Source organism: Acipenser ruthenus, chromosome 29, assembly GCF_902713425.1.
Source record: "Acipenser ruthenus chromosome 29, fAciRut3.2 maternal haplotype, whole genome shotgun sequence".
In the NCBI taxonomy this organism is placed as follows: domain Eukaryota; kingdom Metazoa; phylum Chordata; class Actinopteri; order Acipenseriformes; family Acipenseridae; genus Acipenser; species Acipenser ruthenus.
The window spans coordinates 31,677-43,526 of NC_081217.1; the positions used below are offsets into that span (position 1 = coordinate 31,677).

The 11,850-nt window shown below is 45.6% G+C and overlaps 2 protein-coding genes and 1 long non-coding RNA gene across 3 annotated transcripts in view; 1 reads left to right on the forward strand and 2 right to left on the reverse strand.

The window, feature by feature from the left end:
- LOC131702082 (uncharacterized) overlaps window positions 1-4,394 on the forward strand; it is a 30,592-nt gene extending 26,198 nt beyond the window's left edge. Inside the window, exon 4 of the long non-coding RNA XR_009309274.1 lies at window positions 1,788-4,394. This is a non-coding gene — a long non-coding RNA (uncharacterized LOC131702082). The remainder of the gene's footprint in view (window positions 1-1,787) is intronic.
- Window positions 4,395-4,514: 120 nt separating this feature from the next.
- On the reverse strand, window positions 4,515-6,810 carry LOC131702080 (mitochondrial import inner membrane translocase subunit Tim29-like). The gene is made up of 2 exons (XM_059003791.1): window positions 6,545-6,810; window positions 4,515-5,680 (listed from the first exon to the last, which is right to left on the reverse strand). Exons 1-2 carry the CDS (start codon window positions 6,699-6,701, stop codon window positions 5,004-5,006), a joined length of 834 nt encoding a protein of 277 aa, XP_058859774.1. The 5' UTR covers window positions 6,702-6,810; the 3' UTR covers window positions 4,515-5,003.
- Window positions 6,811-8,886: 2,076 nt separating this feature from the next.
- Window positions 8,887-11,111, reverse strand: LOC117424314 (small ribosomal subunit protein uS12m-like). Its single transcript, XM_034040546.3, has 3 exons — window positions 10,872-11,111; window positions 10,029-10,096; window positions 8,887-9,856 (listed from the first exon to the last, which is right to left on the reverse strand). The coding sequence occupies exons 2-3, from the start codon at window positions 10,075-10,077 to the stop codon at window positions 9,429-9,431; spliced, it is 477 nt and encodes a 158-aa protein (XP_033896437.1). The 5' UTR covers window positions 10,078-10,096; window positions 10,872-11,111; the 3' UTR covers window positions 8,887-9,428.
- Between the last annotated feature and the right edge of the window lie 739 nt (window positions 11,112-11,850).

Here is an 11,850-nt window from a genome sequence, read left to right on the forward strand (position 1 = left end):
TAAACACTGAAACTACATCTTCATCAGTACACAAGCCTCGAGTGAAGCGACATCCCTCATCTGCCACCATGCAAATGCACTTAGTGTAATTTCAAACGGGATTGAGATTATTATGATCATGAGCTAAAAGGCAATAACAACGTACGATTATAAACAATAAAGATGACCCCCAGTCAATATAGCCGGGGAATCACACCCCCGTCAAACCGCACCCTGCTGATCAGAGCTCACAAAGACAAACACATTATTAAAAGCCACTCAGCAAACAGTCACAAGCGGGTCCGGACGGCCATTTGTTATTAAAAATGCGGGATTCAAAAACAACCGCTGCACTGAATAATAAACAAAGTAAACGAGATGCACTCACCTGGTTTAACGAGCGCTGTCCCTCGTAGTCTGTGTAAAACAATAGCAAACGCCTCCTCACATGGCGTCCTTCTTCCACAAACTTATCACATGAAATAAAGTCGTTTCACACAGACACACGCCTCCGGCTGAGCTGTCCTCTGCTCTTTACAATTGGTAGCGAACTTCAGGGAGACAGACGAGGCTTTAGTGTTAACTAATTCTGCTTCATAAAACCAAATGAAACCTGCTGAAAAACGTCACGTTAGCATACTGAAATACACACGCATCTACGTCTGTGATTAAATTATTGCAAACACCCGTATATACTTTCAGATACATTTTAAACCGCTATAAAAGAGAACTACAGTTGATTCCTTCAGGCACGTTCCGGTTTAGAATCGTTGTTTACTTTGGTTATTTCGAAACTGCCCGTTTTAAAATATGACTGATAGTAAAACAATTCTTCACTAAAAGCATGAAAATATAATATTATTAAAATACTGACGTGGACACGTGTACTAAAAAAATGTTTTATTAATAATAAATGTATATTTTTAAACAGGTGCGCACCTTGGACAGCCATAGGGTCTATACAAATTAGGTAACGCATTTCTAACTTTTGATTCGCTAACTGCGTTCGCCAATCAGAAGTCACTTAATTTGTGACTTGTCTTTTATCCAATCAGATTGTTTAGGACATGACGTAACCGTTCCACTTTCTCTCCACGAGATAGCCGCATCGGTAAGGAATTCAGCAAATAATCTTCCAGCGCCTCCCGACTGCAGTACCGCTGCGTGTCCACTGGAGGGAGCCGAGCGCCTCAGTGGCGGCGGCTTCGCATGACTCGAGCGCGTTTGTGACGTCCCCGCCCCGATTGGCCCGTCTGTCGCTGTTTGTGAAGATAGCGTTCGCAGTTTTCACTGTGAACCTCTGGAGCTTGGGAAGGGAAACTGCCCGTGAAAGCTGAGCGACCAAAACTGTGAAAAATGACATCGCTCTGATAAAAATACGAGACGCCCTACACAGCATGAGTCATAAATCACAGAAATCGTGATTCCTACAAACATCATCATCATCATAATAATAATAATAATATTAATAATAATACACGTCATTAATTCGGCTGCAGTGTTGCTAGGACTCCTAGCGTCACATTCCCCTCTGGCTGTAGTACCGGTGTGTGTCCACGGGAGGGGGCAGTGTGCCTCACTGCCTGCTTGCCTGCGCTTTGGCTCCGCACCCACTCAAAAACCTTTTTTAAAATGTATTTTGAAATCTGAATTTGGACGCGTGTATTGTTTTGAAGTCAGTAAACTTTTGAATTGCAGATGAACGAGTGTAGCTGATGGAATTGCATTAAGTTTAACACAAAGAATCGTTCGTGTCAGTGCTTCACAGAGGGTTGTTTTAATATAACAGTTTTTTTTTTAATTTGCAGACAGTTTGTGTGAACTCTATGGCGTTGGAGACAGGACGCTTCACGTGCTCCAGTTTACACGCAGTGACTGAAGAGGAGATGCGATGTACCGTTGCTTGTTTTAGACAATGGGGACGGGACTGAGCGCTTACAGAGACGAGGGACTAACATGAACACAGAGTAACATGAACACTCAAAGGCACACACAATTTCACAGTCACGATGTTAACTCGGGGGGAAAGACGCCCTGCATGGCCGATTGGCTGAAAAGCAGAACAGAAGCAGCCTATCACATGAGGGGAGGTGGGTGGTGTTCTTATGACGTCACCGCTGCCAGGTCTATAAAGAGACCCGTTGTGCGCTTTCACGTCAGATGAAGAAAACGAGTCTTTAGGTTTGTGTGGAGCAGCGAGCACGCTGGAAACTAGAGACCAAGTGAAGCGCTGGAAATCCTGCGAGCTCCTCGGGACGCTGCTGGGGGCGGTCAGCCGCCGGGCTTGTCCAGTAATGTTGTGGTTAAGCGCTCACCGCTGTGTCCTGACGGGTCCCGGAGAGGCTCAGTATATTTCATTTTGAAATGCCTACAATGCGTCCTTCTGTTTTCAATGTGCAGGTCTATATGTTTCTATTTTGTAATGTGTTTATTTAGTGGAGGAGTTTCATGGTAGTTTCGTATTCACTTTCTCATTGCCCTCACAGTGATTTGTGAAAGAGCCTCATGTTTTAAATGATTGTTGAACACACTTCAATAATAAAGGTTATTTTAAAGCCGGTTTGACACACCAAGCATTTGAAAAGCAGATTCAATCAATAATAATGGAATTGTATTAACACAAGATGTCTGTGCTTCACAAAGCTCGTTAACAGTGCAGAGGTGCCAGCTTATAAAAGCAGAACCGAGGAGAACAGCAGCAGCATTTCTTTTTTTCAAGGCCAGGGTCTGCTAGTCTGAGAAATGAAAAGGCTCTTGGGTCTGGCAAGCCAGTAACATTATTTCTGCTGTTTAATGTAGAACTGGTAACTGTAAACACATGGCATTTACAATGAACAACCCCAATACAAAGACTTCAACACAGATTTTTATTTATTTTGTGTTTCTTCTGGATTTAAATATCAGTAATGAAGAGTGAGTGCTTCAAACCTGGACTCAAATATTCAACCTCAAAACTATATCAAAATAACAACACCTGAAGAAAGATTTGATCTCCTCTCCTCAGAGCTGCAGGTTCCTCTCTCTCCTCTCCTCAGAGCTGCAGCTCCCTCAGTAGCAGGTTCCTCTCTCCTCAGAGCTGCAGCTCCCTCAGTAGCAGGTTCCTCTCTCTCCTCTCCTCTCCTCAGAGCTGCAGCTCCCTCAGTAGCAGGTGTACCTCTCTCTGTCTCTCCAGTCTGTGCTGCAGGGTCTGGTGCTCCGGCAGCTCATAGAATGAAAAGGTGAAGCTGCGGCTGAAGCTGAGGTTGGAGACGGAGCGGAGGGGGGGCAGCCTGGCTGTGAGGAGCCGGGGGCGAAGGGGGGCTTCCTGGGGGCTCTGCCCCTGCTCCCCGTACTGTCTCCACTAATTCATTATTACTGAAGAAACAACGGGAGCGCCAAGCCTTCCTCAATAGGCAAAGCTAGCGCTGCTGTTCATGGGTCAACATAAGAACATAAGAACACAAGAAAGTTTAGAAACGACAGGCCCATCGGCCCATCTTGCTTGTTTGGTTGTTAGTAGCGTATTGATCCCAGAATCTCATCAAGCAGCTTCTTGAAGGATCCCAGGGTGGCAGCTTCAAAATCATTATTGGGGAGTTGGTTCCAGACCCTCACAATTCTGTGTGTAAAAAAGTGCCTCATATTTTCTGTAAAGAATGCCCCTTTATCTACTCTCCCTTGGGTCAATACCTTTTAGAATTTTGAATGCTTGAATCAGATGGCCAAGTAGCCTTCTTTGCTCAAGACTGAATAGATTCAATTCTTTAAGCCGGTCTGCATATGACATGCCTTTTAAACCCGGAATAATTCTGGTTGCTCTTCTTTGCACTCTTTCTAGAGCAGCAATATCCTTTTCGTAGTGAGGTGACCAGAACTGAACACAACATTCTAGATGAGGTCTTACTAATGCATTGTAAAGTTTTAACATTACTTCCCTTGATTTAAATTCAACACTTTTCACAATATATCCGAGCATCTTGTTGGCTTTTTTGTCTAGATGAAGACATTTCTTCAATTTCAGTATCTGCCATAAGATTATTTTATAATGCACATTTTTACTGCCTGCATGCAGTACCTTACACTTTTCTCTATTAAATGTCATTTGCCAAGTGTCTGCCCAGATATCCACCTTTCCCCTGGAGTCCCGAACAGGAACTCCAGCCTTCATGAGTGAAGGACACACAGTGCAAAACCACAGCGTGTTTGAAACTGTGCTGTTCTTCACTTGAAATAGTTTCATACACCAAAGACATTGAAAAAAGCTTCCAATTGAAACTTCTGTCGCTGGAACTTCTTAGGTTTCGTTTAGTATTTCAGGACTTCAAAAACTCTGCCTATTAGATCAAGTGACTTGAGAAATACTGCAGTTCATCTTGCATACATTTGAGTAAGCACATACTTTTAAACAAGCAAAAACAAAACACACACATTTTGTATATGTTGTATTGCTTAGAATGAATAATGCAATAAGCCAAACATGAAGCTGTTCCCTGTCCAGTGCAGGGAGCACGGCCTTTTCTGCAGGCTTGATTCAGAAACCAGAACAAATATTATGATTGGTTTTAAAGCTCTATAATTTAATTATTAAAAATCTGTTACAAATACCAGACTGAACAGAATGCATTTCAGGGATGGAAATTAAACTCCTATTGCATAACTGTTTCATCCATTCCAGGTTTTACTACAAGCTTGATTAGCCACAGTGTACAGATAACAAGCTCAGGTGAGTCTTACGAAACTCATAGTAAAACCAGGAATGGATTGAACTGCTATGCAATAAGAGTTATTTCCAGGCCTGCATTTTTCAAGTTTCGATTTGTACTGAAACTTCAAAAAAAATGCAGGTATACATTTAAGAAAGTAAGCCAAGCAGACAGTTTTCAACGAGTGCCTTCAATGCTTCAACATTTGTCAACTTGGTTTTAAAGTTTCTTAAGAGTTTTACCTTCCAAGTTTCAACTTGTCCCATCTGCCAACCCCATTGTCTGAGAGCAGAACTACCTGGCCCTTCTGGAGAGAGGAGATCTCTGCTTCCCTCAGTCCCCTCACACTAAGGGAGATGCAGCTTGCATCTCAGGGTTACTGCCCCTGGTGGAGGGAGGAGAGATAGCACTCTCCTCGCTCTCAGCCCTGGCAATCTCCTCCTCACTCAGCGACACAGGCCTGTACTTCTCCTCGTACAGCCTCTCGTTCTCCTGGGAGCGCAGCTGCTTGGGGGAGATGGTCCTCAGGTGGGGGGGCAGGTTCCTGAACTCCTGCTCATTGATGTCGAAGTCCCTCATCTTCCTCTCCAGGATCCACCAGCGGCAGCAGAAGCCCAGGTCCAGCACCCTGCTGGGGAAGTGCAGCCAGCGTGGGCGCAGGGACTGGCAGCGAGCCTCGTACAGGCTGCTGTCAGGGTGGAAGGGAGCCTCGTACACCAGCGACAGCAAGCCCAGGCTCTGGTAGCGCAGGCGCCCCTGGTTCCTCAGCTTGGTCAGCCCCTGCACATGCCCGTCAGAGTCCCCACTGCGTATCCACGGTGACAGCAGCAGCAGCGTATTGGAGGCCTCCAGCAAGCTGCTCTCGAAGGAGGCTTCGCTCGGGTTCCAGTGGCAGCAGGCTCCGGCCCCGCCCAGCAGAGACAGGTACAGGGCAGCCTTTCCAGGACGCTCCCTGGCTCCGGCGAACACGTCGCGGCAGGCCTCTTTGTAATCGCGGAGCAGGCCCTTCCACCACAGGCCTGCACAGGGGAGAGAGGACAGGACTGGGTTTCAGAACATGGTTTAGGTATATTTTTAAATGCCCAGGAGCAATGAATAGAATAGCCATGGCTCGGAATGCATTAGGAGGCAACAACGATCACGTTCACAGCGATTTGTTGTTGGTTTGTTTACGGGTTAGCGGTGTTGACAGTAAACTGCGGGATCCGGCCACTCCTTCACTTTACTCAGCAATCCATATATTTAAATGAATACAGCATGATAGGATTAATGAGAAGAAAAAAAACAAGACCAAAAACAGCCAAGTGAGAATAAACCAACCATGTAAAGATGTGATCTCTACAAAGAGGCTGAATCATATACAGACAACGTTTGAGGGCAGTCCTGTAAATATGTAATGTGCACGTGTCCGAGTTTAGCAACACACCACTGGCACAGACCTGGCCTCCTATATGTATTGCAGGGAGGACACAGATTAAGAAAACGAGGGTGCCATACCTGCATGTGTAACTGTTTAAAATGATTATAAAACGACTGAGTAAAAATATGAGAAGATGTGACATGGTGTCTAGAAAATGCATGGCAAGTCTTGTCCATTTGCACACGCTTTAATTTCAGGGATGGGAGTAGGACTCCTATTGCATAGCATTTTTGGTTTGACTAGGAGCTTGATTAGCCAGTGTCAGGTAACAAGCTCTGGTGCGTTTAGTCTTATTCCCATCCCTACATTTAGACAGCTATGAAGTCTAGTACTTCTTCACTCTTACTGCTAATAATGTCAGTCAGCGGTCACTGAATGAACGGGGACGGAGTACAGTGTAACACGGTAACGATATGATTTATTATCTCCGCTGTGTTTGTGAGGTACCGGGGCTCAGTCTTACCCATTCTGCCGTCCCGCAGCCTCTCCCACCGCGACCCTTTTCCCGCAGTCACCCGCTGGCTCTCCGCGCCGGCTCGAGCGGCTGCCGTTAGTCCAGTATCACCGGCAGCTCGCGCCGCGGTCGAGCACCACCTCCTGCACACACGCGCTGCAGCCATCTTCACCGAGAGGACGCTCCCGGGGGCACCGCAGAGGAGAAGCAGGAGGATACGAAACTGACGCCATTGCGGCTCCGCTACAGAACCTCTTATACATAAACCGAAAGGCATTAGGAGCCAACATGGCGGATAAACGGAAACAGTTTCACGGCCCCGGGTTGCAATGTTAATGGTGCCCGAAACGAAAAACAGCACGCTCGTTAACGTTCCGCTTTTAACACGCGCTGCCTCTCCACAGCCGTGTTGAGAACGGAGAGGAATGCGCGTGTTCAGGGAAAAGGAAACCCGTACCGCCTGTGCACGTGGCCTGCGTGTTCGTGGCTTTGTGAGGCTGACCCTGCAATGCGATTTAATTGTAATGATTCTTTTTTATTCTGAAATTGATGTTATTGTTTAGAACTGACTAGACGGCAATGGTATGCATGCTTATAAAATAAGTGTGTATTTTCATAAGCATGCCCAGATTGTGTTAATGTTTAGAAATGGCAATGTTGTGCTTTATTCGATGGAGTGTTTCTCCTAATGTGTTCCCCAGTTCAACATTCGTTTCTATTCACTTGAAGTTTATTTAAAGTTTCTGTTTTTTGGAAGGCAGCGCTGGCACCATGTCGTGATGCACTCCTTTGGAAAGCAGCTTGCTGGCAGCGCCCTGCGTGCACTCGATAGTGTCTGTGCTTTCTGAATGGTAACCATTCTGAGTAACTGAAGCCTCCTGCAGAGGGAGGCACCGCGCTGTGCTGTAAATTGACCTTGTCGGAACAATTGAATAGTTTCCAGTCTGAAATATTAGTTAAGTTTGAAGAGATTGAGGACTGTGACATAAGGAAAGTTCATTTAATAGCAGCAGTTTATTGAATACAGAAATATTAAAGAACAAAACATATATTCATAAACAGCTGCTATACATCAAAGATAACCAATAACATCAAACTTTCAACAAAACGTATCTAACTATACTGGTCTACAAATAGCTAATGTACTTAAAAGCTCTTCTTGTGAATAACATGAAGTAATGTAACCTCCCAGTTACTTATGGAGGGTCATAAAAAGCGACTTTACACAAGTTCTGTAATTCTCGTTAATAACTTGCATGTAATTATATTGCATGCAATTACTTTTCATGTGGAGAATGACAAATACTCCCTCCAGTGGCGTAACGAGGTAATAAGTTAATTTAATTTATTTTTTAATTTTTTTTTTTTTTTTTCAAATAAAATCATTTTTTTAGATTTGAACTAAATCTTCCAAGGAAAACAGCACAGCATGCAGTGAATTTGCACACTGTCATGCAGTGAATTTGCCCTCACTTGTGAACAGGCATCTCACATCTTTGTCGAGGTACAGTAAATAAACTCTGGTAGCCACGACCCCCACAGAAATGCCATTCAGTTAGCAATTAATACATTTAGAGTTTTAAAAAAAAGACATTACTGTGTTCTAGAAAAACAAATGACATTATTAGTTACCGTTTGGTATTTTGGATAGTGTTTAAATCGCTATAAAAGGTTACATGCAAACCTTATATAAGTGGGCAAGTATAAAATAGGACCTTGTGCCACTTAGTGGTTAAACAGAGGAGTGACTAAGAAGGTTATCATGAGTAGAATCCCAATTCCAGTCATTCAATGCAACCCTGCAAGCTCATTGCTGCACAGCCTCCAGCTCCTTAGTACAGTGTAGTATTTTCCAAAGGGATCCCAGACAGAACAGTGGTGCTCTGAAATAGATGTGACCACATCCTCACCACACAGCGGCAGCATCGTCAGAGACCCACAGTGCAAACGACTCCAAGCACTGCGGCCAGGCAGGTTCCGCTCGAGTTCCTTCTTCTGTTTTCTTTGCTTATTTTGAAACTGACTTTTGAAAAATATTATCAATACTAAAACAATAGTTCTAGTGTTCACAGCTAAGTGCAGTGTCTGTGTGAGTCTGCGTGTTGGACAATGTGTCAGTGTGAGTGTGTGTTAGCGTGTGTGTCAGTGTGAGTGTGTGTTAGCGTGTGTGTCAGTGTGAGTGTTTGTCAGTGTGAATACTGGTACTAACTTCCTTTTTATTTTACTCTAGTTCTAAAATACACTGTAACCGATTAAAGCAAGGAATAATCCCTCCAGATCAGGAGATGCACAGATCAATACTTCAACACAGTGCTTGTTAGCTACACATGGAAGCACACTTTCACACGGTCTGAAATTCAATGATTTATTTTATTACATGCCTCAGTATGTTAAACTAACAACAAGAATCCATAACTCTGCTTGAATTTAAATTAAAAGAAGAAATCCATAGCAGCGTATCAATCAAGAAGAAAGTGAAACTGTGTGAAAAGTAATCTGCGCACTGATAAAGAAAACAAGCAGCACAGATGCAGAGCTGCAAATGGAAATATTCTGTTAAACAGGACAATCAGTTACTGGACTCGACTGACCGGTGGATCGATCTGTCCCTGTTTAGAAATACTCAGTGAAGGCTGATCACACCCTTTATGCATCCTGGACAGTAACGGGTCAAATACCTATGAAAATAAAAGGGGCTCGTGTCACATATGTACTTTTCTATACACACAGCTCCCCTCTTTATTCCACAAACTCAGTGAATTCCCAGTCTGACCATGTGTACAGTAAACATGTCCCTGTGTCAGGACCCCTCACTAACTCACCGTCACACAGGGAAATACAGAGGCAGCAACACTGGGCTTGTTTGCTTGTCAGCCTGGCAGCAGTGCAGCTGCTACTTCTTGCTCTGCACGTGCGCGCAGTCGTACTTCCCGCGGACGATCTTGAGCTTGACCCCGGGCAGGTCCTGAGTGCGGCCCCCCTCCACCAGCACCATGTTGTGCTCCTGCAGGTTGTGCCCCTCCCCGGGGATGAAGCACACCGCCTCCCTGCCGTTGCTGAGCCGCACGCGGGCGCACTTGCGGTTGGCGGAGTTGGGTTTCTTGGGCTTGCGGATCATGGTCTTCAGGACCACACCCTTGAGCTGCGGCCGCCCAGACGTGGGGCTCGCTCCGGGGGGCACCGGCCGTGGCTTGCCCTGTCGGTGCATCTGATTCAGGGTGGCCATGCCACAGAGCTGACCCCACCGAGCTGAACCCTGACCTGCCAGTGACCCCACAGCAGCTCTGAGCAGTGGAGACACCAGCGGCCGCACGCAGCCTCCTAGAGAGAGAGAGAGAGAGAGAGAGAGAGAGAGAGAGAGAGAGAGTGAGAGAGTGAGAGAGCGAGCAAGAGAGAGAGACAGCGAGAGAGTGTGGGAGTGAGCGAGCGAGAGAGAGTGTGGGAGTGAGCGAGCGAGAGAGATCAATACAGCGAGAAGGTTTTATACACATACCCCAGTGGGACAGTGACATCACAGACCTCAACCCGCCCAAGCAAGCCATGAGCCCTCCCTTAGGAAACCTGCAGAAACAATGGAAACATTTCAATGTAAACCTTGGGTCTAATTCAGATCACACACCCCTGAACATAACACAATCTATCACTGTGCAGGCATGGTAATCAGACTCCTACTGCACAGCAGTGACACCCAGTCCAGGTTTTACTAGCAGCTTGATTAGCCACAGTGTGTACAGGAAACACGCTCAGGTGTGTTATTGAAAAACAGGGAACGGACATCATAAAACCAGGAACGGATCAAACTGCTATGTCTTATTTTCATCCCTGCTGTGCTTAAAAGAAACTACAGATGAGAACAGTCATACATAACAAGCTTCTATTGAGCCGTGTGTAGCTAGTGTGTGTGTGTGTAAAATAAAAGAGAAACACTGTCATTTGCTCCGTAAAGTACCAGGGTCGATGCTATGAGAATGCTGCTTACAAGTGACTGACAGAAATGCAATATTTACTCTAGAAGTTGTTTCGCCTTACATAATGCAACCTCCATCGGGTATATCCGGAGAAACGATGGGGTCTATCGCCACATTATTACTGTTGTTTCCAGGTGTATCGCCTGCTCGTCTTAAGCCAATGTTTTGAGAATATACATAAGAAAGATTTAAAAGTGTACAGCATGACGTTATAGTGTGTAATGTGGGGCACAGCACCGTTTCCTGCGCCGATGATGTGCTTTTAAAAGCACCGATCAGACCCATGCAGGTCTGACCTTCCTCCTGCGAGTTTACCTTCTTCGCTATAAAACATAATAAAGACTCGAAACAGCACCGTGTTTCATTACCTGGGGTAACTCGCCTTTCTGTGGTCGCCAATTTGTCTTTCACGGCTTCCTCTTTTCTCGAGCAGGTATTTCAGACTTAAACAGCCATGTGTTTATTTCAAGGTAATAAACGTCAGCTAAACTCTTGCCTTCCTGTAGGCGGAAGTCCATGGATCACGTGTGGCGTTTGTCCTACGGTGCCCCACAAGGTTCAACACTCCATGTGTAGATGAGGATTTACATTCAAGAAAGGCGTATTTCATTATACAGTGTCAGTTTACAATCTCTAAAATCTACCATGTAAGAATACTTTCAAGTACAAAAATAAAGGATAAACCTGACAAGCTCGTTTTGTTTTTTAAATAGGAAGATTTTGTTTTTTAAATAGGAAGGAACCTTGTCTTAACCCACTGAAGGGTACTGAAGCCTGGATAAAGTGCTGTTTTTTGTCCTTTTTTCATCTCCACTGAAGGTACTGTCCTGCTGTTCCAAGCAAGCCCTTAACAGGGTTATTCTGGTTTGAGGGACACACACAGCCTCCCAGCCTGCCTCTGTCAGTGCAGCTCCAGCCCAGGCTGCACTCCTTTCATCTCCGTCGGCACGTCTCCCAAACTCACCCCCCTCCCAATCACACCCACCCCCTCCTATCACACCCTCCCAATCACACACACCCTCTCCAATCACACCCACCCTCCCAATCACACACCCCCTCCAACCACCCACCCTCCCATCACACACCCCCTCCAACCACCCCCCCTCCCATCACACACCCACCCTCCATAATCACACACCCACCCTCCCATCACACACCCACCCTTCACAATCACACCCACCCTCCACAATCACACACCCCCTCCACAATCACACCCACCCTCCCATCACACACCCACCCTCCACAATCACACACCCACCCTCCACAATCACACACCCCCTCCCAAACTCACCCCCCTCCCAAACACACCCCTCTTAAAAACAGCATGGAAATATAACTCCTTTAGTC